Raw genomic sequence first — 23,031 nt, 5'->3', positions numbered from 1 at the left:
ATAATAATAATATTAAATATTATTTCACAGAAAATTGGCAAGTAAATTTCCATCTTCCCTTATAAGAAGGCATTGCATATTTTAAGTTTTGAAAAAATGGCATTTTTCCAAATCTTAATATTATTAACAAATAAAATATAATTTTAAAAAACTGTATTGTTATTTCATCTAAAGCAATTTCTATTCTGTATGTACTTTTAATATATTAGTACAGTAGTTCATACATATTCTTTGACATACTTTTGTTATTCAATATTATGGTTATAAAATGCATCCACGAAGATGTATATAATCGTCATTTATTTTCAGTCTTTTCAGTATTTTATCATGTGACCATAACACAGTTTATTTAAACCAATTGGTTTGTTTCCAGTTTGTTATTACTATGGTTATTATTAAAAGCACTGCTATATGAACATTCTTGTATATGTCCTTTGCTACATGTATGCAAGAATTTTACTAGGGAACCTGGCGAGAGGGTCATTGGGTCGTATGGTCTGTGCATCTTCAGCTTTACTCAATACTGCCAAATTATTTTCCCAAGTGGCCTTACCAAGTTACACTCCCATAAGCAGTATGTAAGAATTCTCATTGATTCATATCCTTCTTCATTTCTTTTCAAAGAATGAAAACGTTTATTTAGAAGGTGCTTACTGAGCTCTAATTGATTCAAACTTTTTTTTAAAAAAATGTTGAAATTCTGTTTTTAAAAAATAAGAATGATGTAGCTAAAATAGTTTTAGATTTTAGATTTTTAAAAGAAAACTTGAATGTATGCATAGACTGTTAAAATCATGTGCCTCAGTAGAAGGTTAAAACCTACCAAGTCTAGAAAACTCTACTTTGATTTTTTTTTTTTTTGGTTTATTTCTCATTCATCTCCTATTCTCCTTTAGTCCCAGGTGCTGTTCCTACTGAATCCATCCAAGGAAGTACCTTTGAAGAGAAGATATTTCTTCAATGGAGAGAACCAACTCAAACATATGGTGTAATTACTTTATATGAGGTAGTGTATACATTTGTTAGTAATTTAATTTTTTACTATAATTTCTTATGGAAATCAAGGCTATGTAGTTTTTAAAAATACATGATGGCATATAATGCCTTTTAAGAAGTTAATGTTTTCAATAGTTATATGATTATTGCATAGAAGCAAAAATTTAAAGTTAAGTTTTTAAATTGCGTAGAATTTCAGGATACATGCTTCCAGATTATATGTTATTATATGTTAATACCCAGCATAACATTAAAAACAATAGGTATTTTGAAACATACATTGATTAAGAGGCAACCACAGAATTCTATTCTTGCTTAGCTATGAAATATTTTACTACTGAATTATAGAAGAAACACTGATTATCCAATTAGCAAAGTCAATAAAAATTGTCTCAGGGGTAACAATATAATAGTGTCTTGGTTTCTTAGTATTAGCAAAACATCCTTTAGACTCCTGTGACATAGTTTTGTCTACTGAGGCATATCAAATGGTTGAATGATAGATAGCAGAGAAGAATTTGATGAATTGTTCAAGGAAAAAAATAACAGCAATAACATGGTGACATTCATCATCACATCTGTGTGAGCATCATTTCACTATGCCTATTGTCATAGAAACAAGCAGGTGTGTTTTTTTAAGCTAGCATTTATTTGAATGCAAATTCAACAAAATTATATGTTGTAAGGTTTCTAGAAATTGTGGCAGATCCTCATATGGAAGCTCTGCTTGAATACCTTTCAGAACTGCTGACAAAAGCCTGTGCAGGTTAGCTGTCAGACAGTAATCACCAGTAAACCCCTTCCCCGATCCAACTAGCCTCACATTTATGTTTCCTTATAACTTTTGAAAATTGGTGTTGAAATGCAAAAAAAAAAAAAACAAAAAAAACTTAACTGAAAGCTAAATGAAGAAAAATAAAAGGAAAAAGTTGATTTCTGTACAGTTATTGATGCTATTCCTTGGCTGCCTCATCATGAAAGAACTGAGTGTTATGAAAATTCATGGCTCAGCTTTTATAGAGCTAAGTGTTATAAACAAATCAAATAAGTTCATATTTTTTGCTCAGTGATGAGAATCTTCTAGTTAATATTTTTGGCCCCATGACTACTTCCAGGTCCCAGTTTTAGAGATTCTTACATAAGAGTAGAGGGATTTTTTTTTTAACTGGAAAAGATCAACTTTTCTAGTAAAAAAAATTTTTTTGAAGTCAACTTTAAGTTCCAAGCAGTAAGTTCACCTGTCCTAAAAGCCACATATTGCTATCTAGACAGACAGAAAACAACAGCGAGATTCTTTCTTCCTAATTCCATGGGCCATATGTCTTTGTGTGATAAGTAACTTTAACATGAAAACAACAGGAATAATAATTCAAAGGAAGAACCCATTAATCTCTCCGAGTCAGCAGCCAGGGTCCCCCAGTTGAACACTTATCTAAATGCTAGTGCAGTGGGGATTGTGGCTGTGTCATAAATCAGGTTTTAAAAATCAGATATGTGTAAGTAGAATAGGTTGGTTCATTTTTCTAGGGACCAAAGAGGAAATGTCAAATGTGTGAATCAGGCTGAAGTGATTAAATACAAGTTTTCTGGCCACCAAATCTTTTTCTCTTTTCTCCTTCTACTTTTCTAGAAGTAGAAAGGAAGGGAGTTCCCTGGTTCCTATCACTAAGGTAGGTCTTAGGTAGAATCTCAGGAGCTCTTCTTTAGCTGAGATGCACCTGGTGTTGTGATTCACCCAGCCTGTGCCAGAGTTTACAATAGGCACAGCTTCCTACCTGAGCCAAAGATTGACATTGAACCAGACTTTGTCCCCTCTCTGGAGGATCACAGTCTTTTAGGACAGGAAAAGGAAATCAAATACTTGGTCCTAAAGAAGCAGGGACCATTGGAACACTGTATTCTGTCATGGAATCACATTTGAATACAGGTAGAAACTGAAAGGTGAGATGAATTACCATGGTTGGAAAAAAATTTGGTAATAAATGACACAGGTGTTTCTTTAGGGTAGGTAGCACACTTGGGTGGTTTTTGAAGGAAAGAAGGAAATAACAGATTGAATGTTGCTGAAATTAATATGCTACAGGTTTAGGTTATTCTCAAGTTCTCTCTTTGCCTAATATGAAAGATATACAAAAGCATTAATGATTGAAACGGCTAACAGCATCATTTTTTCCAGGAGTTATGGCAGTTGACAGCATCACAGCCTCCTCTGGTTTTACTCTTTGCCCTCTCCTTTATGCATACTCCTCTGACTCCCACCCTCAGCCTTCCGGAAACTAGCTTTGCCTTCCTGTTCTCCCTCTCTGTCCTGGCTCTTAGCCTTCTCATACCACACCTCCCACTGCTGCCATTTAATTTCATCAGGGTTATCTTCCTAAAACCTACGTCTGAGAATTACACCTTTACTCAATACCTGTCAAATCTTTCATTTTTTATTGAGTTGTAAATATAACACTGGTCTCTGAAAGAATATTTTCAGTACGGAAATATTCACGATAAAATATCTTTGCTTCCTAGTTTTGTTTTTCAAAGGTAACTACTATTAACAAGTAGATACATATCCTTCCAAAATTTTACAGGGTAGAAACTATAGTGCAAGTTCATTTATGAATATAAAATAGATGCAATGTAATAAATGTTAGCAAACCCAGCATTTTATTACAAAAATAATATGCCATGTGAAACCACCACCTCATGTCAAACAAAAGTAAATTCCAGATAGATTCATGATCCAAACACAAAACTTAAACTTGCAAGAACACTATAGGAAAAATATAGGAGGATGTTTTTATACTATATTTTTCTAAGCTTGACATAAAACACAGTAGTCATTAAGAAAAGATTGAGAGATTTGGTTATATAAGATTTTAAGATACATATACATACACATACATATATATGATAAGATATATAAGATTCTGGATGATGAAAGGTACCATGAAGGAAGTTTCTAAATACAAATAGAACACTTAGGTAAATTAATTGCAACAGGTATGGCAGTCAGCGGGTTGGTGTCTATAATATACAGAGTCTTGATACAGATTAATAAGAAAAAGACAAAACACCCCATTAGGAAAAAAATGGAGAATAAGAGAAGGTAACTCAGAAAAAACCAGCTAGCATGGAAGCATACAGTAAGGTACCCAGCCTGACTAATGATTAAGAAATGAAGTAAAACAAGTGCTACAAAAAGTTTAAATTTCCATAATATCAAATGTTAATCAGGGTCCATTGACGGGAATATACATTTTGCAACCTCTTTTGTACGCAAATGGGAACATCAATCAAAATCTGAACATTGCATATCAAACCTATTTCTAGAAGTTTATCAGTCAGGAATACTTCCAAATGCACAAGGATGTATGTCCAAGTGTTTTTATTGTCCCTCACTTACTTTATATAGTAATATCTCTCCATTGCCTAGTGAGTAAATGCCAGACTTCTGCTCATGAGAGTAACACATCAATAGACTTTTTTAAACATTTACTATGTGTTAGGTATTGGAAGAAAACAAAAGTAGAAAAGGTAATGTCCCTTCTCTACTATATGTCACTGTCCTGCTGGCAGCTAACTATGGAAAACAATGAAGTGCCCAACTCGGGCACTGAGTGCGGCGTGTGGACAGAGCACCCTGTGCAGTTTTGCTGGCACAGAGCCAGGCAGAGCGGTCTGGACATGCCAGATGACGGGGCATCGGCAACTCTAGAGTTGAAGACACCCCGAGATCCTGGGGCTGGATGACCACCGACTGAGATGGGTGACAGCGTAGGGGGAGGAGAATTCAGAGGCTGTGTGAGGAAGTTTGCTTGCAATATTCAAGGTCTTTTGTGATCTAATCCCAATTTATATTTATTACTTCATCGCCTGCTATTTATTTCCTGGAATTCAATGAGCTGTGTGTAGGGAATTTTCTTTTCTCGCAGAACCTTCTGAATTCCAGCAGCACTGTGCTTTTGCTTGCATTCCACTTTCCTCCTCTGCTGTCCCCTCCGTTCTCCTCCTATAGTACTTCTGCTTATTTTTCAGCATTTTATTCAAGTACTTTACTTTTCCTTGAAGTATCCCAGGTCCTTTCCTCCCCTGAAATCAGATTTAATTACTCGTCCCTTTATGCTCACAGAGAAAGTGCCTGGACCTCAGGTTAAAGACTGTTTTACGCTGGCTACAGTTACCACCCGCTCACACTCCCTAGGAGACTGTGATCCCCTCGTGCTCAAAGGCTGCATGTTATTCCGTCTTGGTTCTCCAGAAATCTCTCAGTTTAGAATTTGAGAGCTTGAGTAGAGAAGCAGAAGATAATTTTAGAAGATTTCAAGCACTTCATTGCAAATCAGAAATCATCCAATAGAAGCAACAGTTTATTCTGTCTCACCTAAATCTGAAACCACACATGTTTTGGGGATCTCGGTTTGCTTTTGACCCATAAAATTTTATGGGCATTCTGTAAAATTACCTACATCCAATGCTGGAACATCAGTATTCTTTATAGAGGCTTCATTAAAATATCCTGGACCCTCAGCCAGCGATGCAGTGCAAGTGTAAAAGCTTTCCCCAACTTTCCTGTTGGGAGTTCCCTGCTGTACTTAAGTACTTAGTGAATACTTAATAGGCACTTAATAAACATGTGTTGAATGGACAAATGAAAAAATGAATGCCAAAGAGATACGAGCACTTGAGTTTAAGTGTGGAGGTACTTTCTGGTGCCCTTTACAGCAGCTGCTCAGGTTGGTAAACGCTCACTGGGTGGCAGCTCCGTGGCAGGCGGTGGAATTACAGAGTTAGATTGCCCGTTACTGAGAAGCTTTTTTCATTCCTACTATTCAGACTCTATGGCTCTGTGGATGGGTTTAAGGAGTGGGGTGGTCCATGAACCTTCTGACATTTGTGTACACACATGTGCACAACACGCTTGTTTGTTAGGGATGGGGAAGATTCATGCTTTTTAGGAGTGCATGAATTCATGTATAATGTGCATTTTTAGGGGTAGGGGAGAGAGGATCTCCAATTTTTACCAAATTGTCCAAGAGCCGTGACTGGAAGACAGTGAAGAGCCCTCAGTGTAGTTTATGCTGCAACTCCGTGGCTGTTGGCAGGTACAAACCCATAAGCCCCAGTGGATGAGCACGTCCTTCAGTAAAGCATTTGGTGCTTGGTCTGTGCTGTGGAGCACGGATCCTGCTTGCATGGTGCGAGTGTTTACATGAGCACGTGCACACACCTGCTCTCCCCAGGAGTGTTTTTTAGGAAAATACATATTGAGTGCCAAATATTTACTGATCACGATGGAATCAGAAAGACGAATAAGACATCAGTCACTCCTCAGAAAGATGCTACAATTACTTGAAATGTTCCAATTCCTCTGGCATATTTAAATCATGATTGAAGACTAAACAAGAGATTTTTACAGCACTCCGTGATTCATTGCCAAATGAATTGTATGAACACAGTCACAATGGTGAGCATTCAGCTGATGTACTGATGGTTGGGCCAGATTTAGGAAGGCTTCACAGGTCAGCACAACTGGAACTCAGGCTTGAGACGTGGATAGGCACTTTTTTGGTCTCAATCTCATCTTTGAAAACATTCCCTTCCTCCCTTCTTTCCTTCTTTTCCTCCTTCCTTTTTGTTTGCTTTCATGACAGTTCTCTCTCTTTTGTGCATTTGTGTTTCTCTTATATTACTGGCTTCTCCTCCTCTATCCTTTATTAAATATCAGTGTTCATTAGGGCGTGGTAATGGGCTTTCTTCTTTTTTCCTCTCTAGACTCCCTTCTCCAGTGATCTTGTCCATTCCCAACATCATTTCAATGCCAGTCACCCCCAGATCTCCATTTCCAGCCCAGTCCTCTCTCAGACCCCAGCTTTATGTCACACACATATGTCCACTTGGCTGTCATGGGCATTTCCAACTTGATATGTCCACATCCAAGTGTCAGTTTCTCCTCCTGCATTCCATCTCATTTCAGTAAGTGGGACCATCTTTTGCTCAAGCCCCAAACATACTACCTATCCTTTATTCCTCCCCCTTTGCCTTGTGTCTTATCCATCATTGGGCGCTCTTCATTTTGTCTCTAAAACACACCGGTTCTTTTCATCCCCTGCTGTCTCCACCCCCCACCTTTGTCAGGGCCACTGCATTCTCTCCCCCGTGCAGTAGCTCCAGGCCCCGGACTCCGCAGTGGTTCCTACTGGCCTCCCTACTATCTTTACATCCCCCCCAATAAAATCAATCTCCCACCCACAGCCAAGGTGAACTTTTTATAAAAGGAATCAGATCATTTTATTTTCACACTGAAAAGCATTCAAGGACTGCCTTCCTGTTGTATGAAATCAAATGTCGTATCTTGGGGTAGGGAGCGCCGCGTGCTATTGCCCTGCCTGCTTCTCCAGCCCCCCAGGGACCACACAGGGCTCCTCCCTATTCACTGACTGGGCCCAGCTCACTCCTGTTTCATGGCCTCAGTCTGTGCTGTTCTTCCCCAACTCTTGGCCTGGCTGGCTCCTTCGCAAAGGTCAGGTCTTCTTGGCTTAAGCGACATCTCAGCGGGCCCTTCCCCGGCCTTCCAGAAGGCTGTGTATGAACCTCTCTCCCCCTGTGATACTCTTTATCTGAAGACTCTACCCTGTTGGTTTCTTCCGTGGAACTTCGTGTTTTAAGATTATTAATGTGTATATTGTGTTACATGTCTCCCCAGCCCTACCCTACCCAGTCCAGATTCTTAGCTACCTCAAGTCAGGGCCTGTGTCTACCTGCTGACTACAGTGCATGCAGAGTGTCAGTGTTTAATCAATATTTGAATTGAATAAATGAATCTGAATAGGTAGAGAAATGGGACAGAGATACTTCTATCATGTTCCAGGCAGGTGAAAGTTTATGAGCAAAAAATGGTGTCAGGAAAGCCCCGTCAGTGTTCGTGGGGCAGTAGAGCTCTATCTCTAACCAGAACAGAAGGTAACCTAATGTTGTGGTGTAGCAAGTTCAGAAATAAGTTTGGAGATGAAGGTGAAATCAGGTCTGAAACATGAAACTAAGATAGTTGGACTTGGTCCCATATGCAAACTTATTAGGCAATAAAATGAGCCCTGAGACTAAGCTAGCCCTGGCAGGCAGTGTTCCTCGTCATTTGAATTACATGGTGTCATAGCTGTTGGATTGCTTCTCCCTTTGCCCCACCAGCCTGTGACCTCCTTCAGGGCAGGTACAGTGCCTGAATCGCCATATGAGACCCCAGATCAGAAAGAGCTTGGTACCCAAGAGGTGCTCAATGAGTATGTTCTGAACATGTGAACGAATGAATAAATAAACCCTGGGAGCAGCTGTGCTGTCTGGGCTTAGATCTGCCTCCTCTCGGCTGCTCTTTTTTCTGGGAGCATCAAAACAGAAGACCAGGCAAGCAAGCGAGCATACGGCCCCCCTCAGCAGTGGGATGCTCGATCTGGTCTTGTCTCCTCCAGACTTCCTCAGTGTCATGAGGGAGTCTGTTAGAGGATTAACCACATACTCGGCCTGACTCTGATAGTGTCATGCACTGCATTGATTACTATATGCAGCAAACATTTTCTTGCCAAAGCTTAGTTGATTCAATCTAAATATTCTTTCAGAGAGGTCTTCTTAATTGTAATGACATGGTATAAATATAAAAAGAAAGAATGTCAATTATCACTCCGTATAATAACAGTGTTAGTGTTCATGCACATAAATTATAAGTAAGTTTACCTATTTAAAAGCGAGAAAAGTGCTCAGTTTTGCAATTTAAAACTTTTGAATATGCCACATTTTAAAATTATGTCATTACAACCAGTACAAGTTAGTAATCACCTCTAAAGTGCATGTTCTTAAATAGTTGATGAACTACTTCTCAGTGAAATTCTTTAAAAAATCATTGCAAAGGGCAAAATTTAAAGGCACCTATGTTATATTTATTTTCAAACATTTCAGACTCATCCAACATGCTTTGAATATCTGTTATGTAGCAAATATCATGAAAACTCCTAGAGCTGTACTATCTGATATGACAGCTTACTAGTTACACATGGTAATTTAGATTCAGATTTCAGTTAATTAAATAAAATTAAATTTCCAGTTCCTCAGTCTTCACTAGCCACATTTCATGAGCTCAGTAGGCACGTGTGGCTGGTGACTGCTACCATATTGAACAGTGCAGAATAGAACATTTCCTTCATTACAGAAAGTTCTGTTGGATAGCATTGCTCTAAAGAAAAGAAATGAATATGACCCATAACAAGCACTCCACTCATAGCTTCAGGAACTACTGGCACATGTCTGGGATTTACTTTCAGAGCATATATCTTTGCCCATATTGATGAAAACATTTAAAGGTGTCCTTGTTCCCAACAGAAAATAATCCCATTCAGTGCTCAATTAAATTATGGCCATTAGATCAGAGATGAGGCCTTATCCTTATCAGTGTCTTATAGTTGTACATTTTGTTATTTTTTCCCAAACTTATCTATTGTAATGTACTTTTACAAAATGACATTTTGCAAGCAAACAACTTCAAGGTATTAGTTTAAACCTGAACTCATCCTTTATGTTCTAATCTATTGGCTCTAAGTTCCCCTGTCTATAAAAGTAATAACTCACAGCAGTTTGGGCTGAGTTCCTGCGCCCCTTCCCTGGATTCAGGATTTGAAGAGTCTTTGAGAGGGAGAGCTTATCGTAAAGTATCTGACAGTGCATACATCAGAAGGGTTTATTGGATAAAGAGGTAATCTGAGTCCATCTGCTCCAGATATTTTTATCACTTTCTTATTCTTTTGCAGATCACCTACAAAGCAGTCAGTTCCTTTGACCCAGAAATAGATTTATCCAATCAAAGTGGAAGAGTTTCAAAACTGGGAAATGAAACCCATTTTCTGTTTTTTGGACTGTATCCGGGGACCACATACTCCTTTACCATCCGAGCAAGCACAGCCAAAGGTTTTGGGCCTCCAGCAACAAACCAGTTCACCACCAAAATATCAGGTACTATACATTCACCAGTTGTGTCTTTTATCAGAAGTAGCATTTTTGTACTTTTCCATTCCTGTTGTTAAGTATGCAAAGCTCGCTCGCACATGTTATCCAAATGAATACCTCTGGATGCCTGAAACTCAGACTCATGGAATTAAATGAAATGCTACAAATGTTTATTTTTTGGGAGCTTAAGATCCTCCTGTGTTAGGAAGTGTCCTCTGTTTTAGCTGTTTGCCTCGGAGGACTTGGACATGGGGCAGAAGGTTCTGTTACGGCACTCTCATTCCCTTGGCAATCCCAAGTTACTGGAGCAGCAGTGATGGAAAAATCTCTGTAATGAGCCATGAACAATTGGGAGCTCAGCAGAAAGGCAGCGTCACACGGAGTCCACTTCCAGAAGCATCAGCCTTCCTTGGGACCTTTACTATTAGTTGTTTCCCATCCTGAAGAGAGAGGCAACATACCGGGTGGTACCAGGCACTGAGGGTCTCCAGCTTTTCGCTTTTAGAGACCCAATTATGCCATCCAACAAAAGACATAATCTGAGAAATAATTTCTAGGCATGTTCAACTGTGCAGAAAATGCCTTTGTACTTCAGACTAGAGGAAATTAAGTTGCCATCTGGTATGGGATATGTAACAGCAATAAACAAAATTCCATGGACATTTTCTTTTTTCATTTTTCCCCCCTGTGGGTATGAGTGAGGAAGCGTTTGAGTTTTGGCTTTAACTATTTTGGTTGGGGGTAGATGGGATGGATCTGGGGGAGGGAAGTAACTTTTTATCAGACAGAGTTAGATCAATAATATTTAGCCTGGCTTTTATATCTTTTGTCCTTCATTCCTAGTTTTATAAGTTTTTGTTTGAAGTTGAAGGAAAGGAATATTCACAACTAGAGTATTATAAACATTCTGCTAGGTTTTGAGGTGAAGAGGTTTGGGATTTTGTTTTTAAGTGAGTATAAACTTAAAAGGATAATTTTTCATTTTGTAACATTTTGTTTATGAGTGAAAACTTGACTTCAGATTTAATATACATTTGATATTCTATATATAGAGTTAGGTTATAGGAACAATATGGAGAGTTGGAAAAGAGGAAGAAGTTCTTGGGAGGTTAGAAAAATGAGAGATTAGAAAATTGACCTAGGTTGTACAAATGGGTGGGCAGAAAGACCACTGGACTTAGAATCAGAAAATCTGGGTTCTAGTTATGATTTTTCCATGTACTTTCTCTCTGATTTTGATCAAGTAAATTTACCCATGCATATAAATTAAGATGACATTACCCAGTGAGTAAATTTATCATGGGGATTAAAGAGGAAATATATGCCAATATGTGTACCTCCAATTCTTAAAATTTGCCCCTATTGAAACCATATTTCATAGATTGTTATCTGAAGGTATTCTTTGGAAAAAAATTCACTTTTCCCATTTTTATTAAATAAAAATTTCAGTCAGTATGTTTTTGACCACTCTTAGCATACCAAGTTCACTTAAATCTACCCAAAAGCAAAGAAACTTGACATTTCAGTGAGCCTATGTGAGCTCATCAAGAATAACTATTTGAATTTTATGGTTTTTTGAAAGTTACATTTAGGCGCCCTATTTTCTATTTTCATGGACTTAAGATAGGAAACTATTCTCATATACAAAATGTAATTCTGTGTTTTGAATTGTAGTTATTTGAAATAGAATAGAAATTAACTTTTAATACTGAGAAAATTCACGAAATGGAACTGAGAAATAACCCATGTCTGTTACATAGAAGCTTTTTTTATATGTAAAACGGTTTTAAAAACTATTTTCAAGAAGTGATCTCTAGCTTTCTAGGGACCTGTCGGTTGTGCAAAGATGTTACACCCTTTCACATCACAGCTGTATGTAATGATTTGTCTGGAGCTCTGTTGTTCTCCTATCACAATAAGACTTCCAGTCTAGAGAAGAAAGAATGCCAGGAAATGACCTTGGAAATAGGATTCACATTGGGAGGAGAACTAACATTTGTAGAATTATGTTTGCCTAGCACTCTCTCTTTATTGTCTCTTTGAATTGTGTTAACCTTAGAGGGTACTTTCCCCCGTTTTGAGAGGTGTATAAACTGAAGTTCCAGAGATAATTAAGCTCTTATGCTGGCTAAAACAAAACACAACAAAAAAGTTAAACCTAAGCCTTTCTTCCTTCAATTCCCATGTATTTTCCACAGTCATGCTTTCCTGAGAGCCCAGAAGTTGTCACTAATTCCAACAAGTCTCTGGCTCCCCTGTGTCCTCCTTAAATCCCCAAATGGGTCATTAGTACATGAAAAACCTTGACTTAGATGGCAGAACTGTAAAGTCCAGGTTTATGATCCCAGTGATTGTTTCTTAAATATGCCTTTAACATAAACATTTTATTAAAAATCTTATATATAGAAAAATGCACAAATTATAAGTATATAACTCGATGAATTTTTACAAGCCAACTACACCCATTTAGCCAGAATCCAAATCAAGGAATAGAAGATCACCTGACACCTCATACCCTCTCCCAGCTTCAACTCAAGATCCAGGTGGTCACTATGTGCTAGTTTAAGCAGCTATCCCTGTTATTTTGTGTAGGGAATATATATAAAGCTTATTCATGGTCAGTTATACCTGCAACTTAAAGTAAGTGCACTATGTTCTTAATGTTCTTGTGAAAGAAGGTGGAAAGTAAACCGAGAAGATAAACCAGAAATAATGAGTCTCCCATTGTACACCTTTTTCCCCAGCACCCTCCATGCCAGCATATGAACTTGAGACACCTTTGAATCAAACTGACAATACGGTGACAGTCTTGCTGAAACCTGCACACAGCAGAGGTGCACCTGTCAGGTACGAAGCGAAGGGGTGGGCTGACTCTAGAGGGAAGAAAACTAAAACCAAGTTGATTAATTTTTCCGATGTGTTTCCTAGGGATTTGCTACAAACCTCAGTCAGCATGTAAATCCGTATCTTTATTAGCTCTAATTAAAAGAAATGACTGAGGAAAATGAAAGGGCTTTGATGTAAGGTGATCAAGTATTATTTAAAGGGTTTTATTCTGATGCAAGTGAGTTGGTCTTTTGAAGATAAGGAACAAAGCCCAGTCTGTTGATGAAATGGCTTTGCTTCTAAAAGGTAATTGTTGGCTGCAATTTAGTTACCCAAGGGCAGATGACATTTTTGTCCTGAGCTCTATTCTTTTATTTTTTTAATTTTAATAATTATGGACACATAATTGTTGTATATCTTTATAGGGTGTATATCTTTATATGTGATCTTTTGATATAGACATACAATGTGGGCTAATCAAATCAGGGCAATTGGGGTATCCATCACCTCGGGCATGTATCATTTCCTTGTGTTGCGGGCATTCCCGTTCCCCTATTTTAGTTATTTTAAACTATACCTTAACTTACTGTTGATTATTGTCACTTTGTTGTGATATCAAATACTGTTCATGCTATCTAACTATCTATATTTTTGTACCCATTAACCATCCCCACCTTATGCCCCATGCCCTGCTACCCTTCCCAGACTCTGGTAACCATCATTCTATTCTCTGTCACCATGAGATCAATTGTTTCTAATATTTAGCTCCCACATATGAGTGAGAATATGTGAGATTTGTCTTTCTGTGCTAGGCTTATTTCATCTAATATAACATTCTCCAGTTCCATCTATGTTGTCGCGAAGGGCAGGATTTAACTCTTTTTTGTGGCTATATATTAATAATATTCCACTGTGTATATGTGCCACAATTTCTTTATCCATTCATCTGTTGAGGGACACTATATCTTGGCTATTGTGAATAGTGCTGCAATAAACATGGGACTGCAGATACCTTTTTGATACACTAAATTCCCATCCTTTGGATATATACCAAGCAGCAGGATTGCTGGGTCATATGGTAGTTCTATTTGTACTTTTTTGAGGAACCTCTGTCGTGTTCTCCTCATGGTTGGACTAATTTATAATACCAACAGTGTATGAGAGTTCTCTTTTCTCTACTTCCTCGCCAGCATTTATTGCCTGTCTTTTGTATGCCTACATGATGAGTGCGTTGCATACCATCTGGGGAATGGTCATGCTTGAAGGTGCTGACTCGGGGAGGGGGGATGGGGGGAGGGGATGGAGGTATGACTGCATGGTGAGTGCCAGGCGCACTGTCTGGAGAATGGACACGCTTGAGGCTCTGACTTGGGGATGGGCGGGACATGGACAATGTATATAACCTGAGCTTTTGTACCCCCATGATGAGCTGAAATAAAAAAACAAAAACAAAAAAAACCCCAACATTTTAAATGGGGTGAGATGATATCCCATTGTAGTTTTCATTTTCATTTCTCTGATGACTAATGATGTTGAGCATTTTTTCACCTATCTGTTGGCCATCTGTGTGTCTTCCTTTGAGAAATGTCTGTTCAAATGATTTGCCCATTTTTAATCAGATTATTTGATTTCTTCCTATTGAGTTGTTGGAGCTCCTTATATATTCTAGTTATTAATCCCTTGTAGAATGGGTAGTTCGCAAATATTTTCTCCCATTCTGTGGGTTGCCTCTTCACTTTGTTGATTGTTTCCTTTGCTGTGCAGAAGCTTTTTTGATTGATTTGATGCCATTTGTCCATTTTTGCTTTGGTTACCTGTGGTTTGGGGGTACTACTCAAGAAGTCCTTTCCCAGATCAATGTCCTGAAGCGTTTCCCCAATGTTTTCTTTTAGTAGTTTCATAGTGTCAGGCTTTAGATTTAAGTCTTTAATCCATTTTATTTGATTTTTGTATATGGGAAGAGATAAGGTTCTAGTTTCATTCTTCCGCATGTAGATATCCAGTTTACCCAGCACCATTTATTGAAGAGACTGTCCTTTCTCTACTATATGTTCTTGGCATCTTTGTCAAAAATAAGTTCACTGTGATGTCTGGAATTATTTCAGGGTTCTCTATTCTGTTCCATTGGTGAATGTTTCTGTTTTTATGCCACTAACATACTGTTTTGGTTACTACAGCTCTGTAGTATAAGTTGAAGTCAGGTAATGTGATTCTTCCAGTTTTGTTCTTTTTGCTCAGGATAGCTTTGGAAATTCTGGGTCTTTGTTGGTTCCATATAAATTTTAGGATTTTTTTTATATTTCTTTGAAAAATCATTGCTATTTTGATGGGAATTGCATTGAATCTGTATATTGCTTTGAGTAGTGTGAACATTTTAACAATATTGATGGTTCCAATCCACAAGCGTGGAATACCTTTCCATTTTTTGTGTCTTCTCCAATTTCTTTCATCAGTATTTTCTAATTTTCATTATAGAGATCTTTCATTTCTTTGGTTAAATTTATTCCTAGGTATTTTATTTTATTGATAGGTATTATAAATGGAATTACTTTCTTGGTTTCTTTTTCAGATTGTTTACTATTGGCCTATAGGAATGCCACTGATTTTCGTGTATTGATTCTGTATCCAGCAACTTTACTGAATTTGCTTATCAGTTTTAATAGTGTTTTTTGGTGGAGCCTTTAGATTTCTCTAAATATAAGATCATTATCTGCAAACAAGGATAATCTGGCTTCTTCCTTTCCAGTCTGGATACACTTTGTTTGTCTTGTCTGATTGCTCTAGCTAGAATTTCCAGTACTATGTTGAATAACAGTGGTGAAAGTGGGCATTCTTGTCTTGTTCCAGATGTTAGAGGAGGGAGTTTCATTTTTTTCCCGTTCAACATGATTTTCCCTGTAGGTCTGTCATATAGGGTTTTTATCATGTTGCAGTAAGTTCTTTCTATACTCAATTTTTTGAGAGTTGTTATCATGAAGGGATGTTGAATTTTATTGAATGCTTTTCCAGCATCAATTGAAATGATCATATGGTTTTTGTCCTTCACTCTGTTGATGTGATGTATCTCATTGACTGATTTCTGTATGTTGAACCATCCTTGCATTCCTGGAATGAATCCCACTTGATCGGGATGAATAGTCTTTTTAATGAGTTATTGAATTTGACTTGCTAGTATTTTGTTGAGGATTTTTGCATCTATCTTCATCAGAGATATTGGCCTATAGTTTTCTTTTTTTGTTGTTGTTGTGTCTTTGTCTTGTTTTGGTATCAGGGCAATATAGACCTCATAGAATGAGTTGGGGAGTATTTCCTCCTTGATTTTTTGGAATAGTTTAAATAGGATTGGTATTAATTCTTCAAATGCTTGGTAGAATTCAGATGTGAAGCCAGCGAGTCCTAGGTTTTTCTTTGTTGGGAGAATTTTTATTACTACATCTGTCTCATTATTTGTTATTGGTTTATTCAGGTTTTGGATTTCTTCATGGTTCAATCTTGGTATGTATGTATCTAGGAATTTATCCATTTCTGCTAAGTCTTCAAGTTTATTGGTGTATAGTTGCTAATAGCAATCTCTAATAATTCTTTGGATGTCTGCAGTATCAGTTGTAATGTCTCCTTTTCATCTCTGATTTTATTTACTTCAGTCTTCTATCTTTTTTCCTTAGTGTGGCTAACATTGTATGTCAATTTTGTGTATCCTCTCAAAAAACCAACTTCTCATTTCATTTATCTTTTGTATTTTATTTTGGTTTCAATTTTGTTTATGTCTGCTCTGATCTTTTTTTTTTCTCCTTCTTTGTTTCATTTTTTGTATTTTTTTATTCTTATTTCAGCATGTTGTGGGAGTACAAAAGTTTAGGTTACGTATATTTCCCTTGCCCTCCCACCCCCCTGAATCAGAACTTCAAATGTGTCCATCCCCTAGATGGTGTGCATCACACTCATTATGTATATATACACCCATCCCCTCCCCCACCCATATCTGCCCGACACCCAATCAATGTTATCCCTAAATGTGCTCAGTGAAACCAATTTGATGGTGAGTACATGTGGTGCTTATTTTTCCATTCTTGGGCTACTTCACTTAGTAGAATGGGTTCCACCTCTATCCAGGAGAACATAAGAGATTCTATATCCCCATTGTTTCTTACAGCTGAGTAGTACTCCATGGTATACATATACCACATTTTATTAATCCACTCATGTATTGATGGACACTTGGGTTGTTTCCACATCTTTGCAATTGTGAATCGTGCTGCTATAAACATTCGGGTGCAGGTATCTTTGTCATAGAATGTCTTTTGTTCTTTTGGGTAGATGCCCAATAATGGGATTGCTGACAAAGGACTGATAACTAGAATCTATTTAGAACTCAGGAAAATCAGCCAGAAAAAATCAAACAACCCTCTCAAAAAGTGGGCAAAAGACATGAAAAGAAATTTTTCAAAAGAAGACAGAAGAATGGCCAACAGATATATGAAAAAATGCTCAACATCTCTAATCATCAGGGAAATGCAAATCAAAACCACAATGAGATATCACTTAACTCCAGTGAGAATGGCCTTTATCAAAAAGTCCCATAACAACAAATGTTGGCGTGGATGCAGAGAGACAGGAACACTCATACACTGCTGGTGGGACTGCAAACTAGTGCAACCTCTGTGGAAAGCAATATGGAGATACCTTAAACAGATACAAGTAGACTTACCATTTGCTCTGATCTTTATTATTATTTTCTTTTACTAATTTTGGGTTTAGTTTGCTCTTATTTTTTCTAGTCCTTTGAGATGCATCATTAGGTTGTTTGTTTGAAGGTTTTCTACTTTTTTGATGTAGACACTTATTGCTCTAAACTTTCCTCTTATTACTGCTTTTTGTGTACCCCACAGGTTTTGATATGTTGTGTTTTCATTTTCATTTGTTTTGAGAATTTTTTTTAATTTCCTTCTTAATTTCTTCAGTGACCTACTGTTTACTCAGGAGCATATTAATTTTCATGTGTTTGTATATTTTCCAATGTTCCTCTTGTTATTGATTTCTAGTTTTGTGGTCAGAGAAAATACCAGTATGATATCAGTTTTTTTGGTTTTTTACAGATTGTTTTGTGACCTAAAATATGGATACATTCTTGAGAATGGTCCATGAGCTGAGGAGAAGAATGTGTATTCTACAGCTGTTGGTGAAATGTTTTGTAAATATCTATTAGGTTCCTTTGGTATATCGTGCAGGTTAAGTCTAGGATTTGTTGATTTTCTGTCTGGATGATCTGCCTAGTGCTGAAAGTGGACTGTTGAATTCTGTAACAATTATTGTATTGGGATTTCCCTCTCTTTAGCTCTCATGGTATTTGTTTTTTATATCTTGGTGTTCCAGTGTTGGGTGCACATATATTTAGAATTGTTATATCCTCTTGCAGAATTGACTCCTTTATCATTATATAATGACCTTCTTTATCTCTTTTTACAGTTTTTGTCTTGAAATCTATTTTATCTGATAGAACTATAGGTACTTCCCTTCCTTTATAGTTTTCATTTGCATGGAATATCTTTTTCCATCCCTTTATTTTCAGTCTTTGTGTGTCATTGTAGATGAAGTGTGTTTCTTGCTCTTGTTTTTTATCCATTCAGCCACTCTATGTCTTTTGATTGGACAGTTTAGTCCACCCACATTCAATGTTATTATTGATCACTAAGGACTTTCTACTGCCATGTTACTAATATTATTTGATTTCTGTTTTGTTTGTTTTTTTTTTGGTCCTCTCTTTCTTTCTTCCTTCCTTCCTGTGTTCCTTGGTTAAAAGTGATTTTTCTCTGGTGTTGTGTTTTAATTTCTTGCTTTTATTCTTAGTGTATCGGTTGTAGGTTTTTTGATTTGAGGTCACCATGGGTCTTACAAAAACATTTTATAACCAATTATTTTAAACATACTTTACACACAGAGAAACAAGCAAGGAGAAATCTAACAGAAATTCTACCCTTTAACTACATCCTTCCCCCTGCTTTTTAACTTTTTGTTGTTCTCATCCATATCTTTTTATACTGTCTATCAAAAAGTTGTAGTTATTTTTGATAGGTTTGTCTTTTGTTCTTCCTACTCAAGATGTGTTTTTTTACACTTTAATTCCATCTATAGGGTATTCTGTATTTGTGTACCTAGTGTTACCAGTTAGTTGTATACATTCAGATGATTTCTGATTTTTCATTAATATACTTTTCTTTCAGATTGAAGAACTCCTTTTAACATTTCTTATGGGACAGGTCTTGTTGATGAAATCCCTCAGCTTTTGTTTGTCTATGAAAGTCTTATTTCTCCCTCATGTTTGAAGGATATATTTACAGAATATAATATTCTAGGATTAAGTTTTTTGAGCTTCAGCACTTTGAATATGTCATGCCACTCTCTCCTGGCCTGTAAGGTTTTCACCAAGAATTCTGCTGCCAGATGTATGACAGCTTTTTTATGTGTTTTTTTTTTTTCTGTTTTCTTGCTTCCCTTTGGACCTTTTCTTTATCCATGACCTTTGGGATCTTTATTATTATGTGCCTTGAAATAGTCTTGTTTGGGTTAAATCTGCCTGGTGTTCTTGACCTTCTTGTAATTGCATATTGATATCTTTCTCTAGGTTTGGAAAAGTCTCTGTTATTATTTATTTTAATAAAGTTTCTACCCCAGTCTCCCTACCTACTCTTTAAGGCCAATAACTCTTAGATCTACCCTTTTGAGGCTATTCTCTAGATCTTACAGGCATGTTTCATTCCTTTTTATTCTTTTTTCGTCTGACTATATTTTCAAATAGCCTGTCTTCAAGCTCACTAATTCTTTCTTCTTCTTGGTCACTTTTGCCGTTGAGAGACTTTGATGTATTTCTCAGTTTATCAACTGAATTCTTAAGCTCCAGAATTTCTGCTTGAATTTTTTTTTATTATTTCAAGCTCTTTGTTAAATTTCTCTGATAGGCTTCTGAATTCCTTCTCCATGATTTCTTTTATTTCATTGAGCTCCTTCAGGACATCTATTTTGAATTTGTGTCTGAAAGGTCACATGTCTCCATCACTCCAAGATTGGTCACTGGTACCTTATTTAGTTCATTTGGTGACATCATGTTTTCCTGGGTGTTCTTGATGCTTGTGGATGTTCACTAATGTCTGGGCTTTGAAGAGTTAGGTATTTATTCTAATCTTTGCAGTCTGGGCTTGTTTGAAAGCATGCTTCTTGACATGGCCTTCCAGATACTAAAAGGGAATTGTGTGCTGTGATCTAAGTCTTTAATAACTGCAGTCATATCAGCACTAAAGTTGCCCCAAGCCCAATAATGCTGTGACTCTTGCAGACTCCTGGTGGGAGATACGGGAGAGTTCCCTGGATTATCAGGCAGAGTCTCTCACTTTCTTTCCTCACTCTCTGTGCTGGGCTGCTGCAGTTGGGGGAGGAGTGATGTGGGTGCTCCGTCATGGCCACCAGCACCAAGTCACACCTGAAGCCAACCCAGTCTCACCCAAAGCCTGTGGTGACTTTTGTCTGATTACCTCGGATGCTTATTCAAAGCTCAGGTCTTTTTAGTTAGGAGATGGTGAATCCTGCCAGAACTGGGTCCTTCCCTTCAGGGCAGCATGTTTCCTTCTTGCCCGTGGTGGGTCCAGAAATACTGTGGGTCTTCAAGAGTCTGCTTGGTACTTTATTTTGCTGTAGCTGAGCTGGTACTCGAGTTGCAAAACAAAGTCCTCTGAACTTTCACTTTCCTTTCTCCAAGTGGGAAAAGACTCTCCCTGAGCCATACTGCCTATAGTCGGAGAGTGGGGTGACACATGAACTGGCTTGGCCATCGCTACTGGTGTCTCACTGGGTCATGTACACCCCAAGTCCACTAGCTCTGAGCCAGCACAGCCATAGGAATTACCCAAAGACTGCAGCCTTTGTGGCCTGTCTGCTTTAGGAATTTAATCCATTTCCCAGGCTGCTTTTTATGAGCCAGCAGTGGGGCTAGCTGGAACTCAGGCTTCAGGGCAGAGGATCTCTCCCTTGCTGGGCTGATCTAAATGCTCCCTCCTTGGCATCAGCAGCATTCTGCCCTGTGCTGTGTTCCCCTGTGCCAGGGAGGCCCTGGGTTTCAATGCATAGTTTCCACAATCACTTTACTCTCCTTCCCCTGGGCACACAAATTCTCTTTCCACTCAGGGTGCTGGCATGGCAGTGCTGACGATAGGGGTGGGTGGCATAGGCAACGCAGCATTGTCTTTCTGCCCTCTTCAATGCCTCTTTCCTTACTATAATGTTAAAACCAGGTAGTATGATCACTCACCTGATCTTTTTGTTCTTCTGAAGGAGCTTTTGTGCATGGATAGTTGTTGAATTTGGTGTTTGTCCAGTGGGACAATTGCTAGAGGTTTCTATTTGGTCGTCTTGCTCTGCCCTTCCTCCTGAGCTCTGTTCTTTAAATGGAACTTTGTGGTTTTTGTTTGTTTAATTTTGGTTTTATGTCATTTAACTTTTAGTAAATTGGCTAATTTCACAATTGAATATGTGATATATATATATATTTTTTTTAAAGAAACAGAAGAACATTGTGAAGTCTTTATTTGAACAGATTTAAGTTTATTACCAGCATCTAGGCCCTGTGTCTTATTCCATGATGATTTATGTATCTAAGAAATTGAAAAATATAACTTTTACAGTGAATGAATAAAATAAATTTAATCTTTCCAGTTTGGAGCAAAGGAATGCCTGAGTAACTCTAGAGTATGAACTTGTCATAAGGTCATTAATCTATATAAATGAAATTTCTACTTGTTTCAAAGGGATTAGATATTTTACCTTTGTATTATCAGAATATATTCTCTTCAGAATAATCTATTACTTTGAGTAGCATACTCTGAGGAAACATTTACATTCACAATTAAGGCTATATAGAGTTTGTTTCTGTGTTCCCTTTGTAGAATTTTATTTCATTAACCTTTTGAAACCTGGCTATATTTGATCACATTCTCACTGCAGTATCATAGAGCAATCAGTTGGACTTCTATTTGATAAAATATATAGAAGTCTCAGTTCATAAAGTCAGAAGTCAAAACACAATAGTATTAATTGATAGTAAAATCAGATTAGGGAAGAATCACAGAATTTTTTATTTGAAAATCTATAAAATTTTATGAAAAATTTTTAGTTTATTCTGTTGAATTGTACAACATAGTAGTTCATGTTAGGAATTTATTCTAGCTGTTCATAGATGTGGTTTGCGAGAACACTATGAAATATATAAAAGCTCCATTCCAAACTGAAGATCATGTTCCTGCTGCATTTCAAGTGATACTGTCGACACTGCCCGGGCCCTCTGGGTTGATCTGTAAGTGGTGCTCAGGAATTGTACTAATCTGATGGACCCAAGGCACACATTCCTTAGATGCTGTCCAAGACTCAAGTGTACCTATGGCCCTGGGTCAGACTTTTTTCATTTCAAAAGCTGAATTTTTATTAAATGAAAATTTATGCTCTGACCATGGCCTTGGGAGCATCATTTGTTTCTGAGCAACTTAACAGATGCTGAGACTTAGCAATAATGGGTCATTAAGATGGGAGTTGGTGTTTTACTGTGAAGCATCATGGTAAAATGAAAGGCTGGAGTGCACTCGGTTTCAGTGCCTCCAAACTGAAGGAAGCTGAAATCTTCACCATTTTTCAAAAGCAGCCAGTTAGTCCCTGTTCTACTTTGTTTTTATAGGAGCTTCTCTTACACATTTCTATTCTTGTTGCATAGAATAGACTGTTCTATTCGGTCAGATTTCCATCCACATCTTTCTAGAGCTCTTCCCACACCTGAGTTTGGAAATAATACCCCTTTGGCCGAGCTCCCTCTGCCTGCTCCCCAGCCCGTTGCTTATCTTTTGAAAGTGCCAGGCACATTGCAAACTACTGTTCATTTTTTTCTATCGTATACCTTGCTAAGACATTATTTTTTTGTTGTTTACTTTTACACATTTCTAGTTGTTTTTGGAGACTTGGGGACCATACTAGTTAGTTGTAGATGTTTTCAGACTTTCTGTTAGGTACATAAAAATGTAGATTCAAACACTTGAATTGTCAGAGTTCAAAATACATAGCTTTCACAACAGACTTTACATTTCATCAGACCCTGCCCTCTAAGTCTGCAAAGATTTCCTCTTATGTTGTCACCCCCTCCTTCAAGTTGTCGTAAGCCTGCTTTCCTAGTTTAACACTGTTAATGCTTTGATTGAA

The 23,031-nt window shown here is 37.5% G+C and overlaps 1 protein-coding gene across 5 annotated transcripts in view; it reads left to right on the top strand.

Moving 5' to 3' along the window:
• PTPRM (protein tyrosine phosphatase receptor type M) overlaps positions 1-23,031 on the top strand; it is a 773,614-nt gene that overhangs the window by 458,792 nt on the left and 291,791 nt on the right. For all 5 annotated transcript variants that reach the window (XM_045527889.1, XM_045527892.1, XM_045527891.1 and 2 more), the window contains 3 exons: positions 897-1,006; positions 9,780-9,981; positions 12,720-12,822. In XM_045527889.1, coding sequence (XP_045383845.1) covers positions 897-1,006; positions 9,780-9,981; positions 12,720-12,822 — 415 coding nt within the window. The remainder of the gene's footprint in view (positions 1-896; positions 1,007-9,779; positions 9,982-12,719; positions 12,823-23,031) is intronic.

The sequence above is a fragment of the Lemur catta genome, chromosome 16, assembly GCF_020740605.2.
Source record: "Lemur catta isolate mLemCat1 chromosome 16, mLemCat1.pri, whole genome shotgun sequence".
Lineage (NCBI taxonomy): Eukaryota > Metazoa > Chordata > Mammalia > Primates > Lemuridae > Lemur > Lemur catta.
This window is presented reverse-complemented; position numbering and strand designations above follow the sequence as displayed.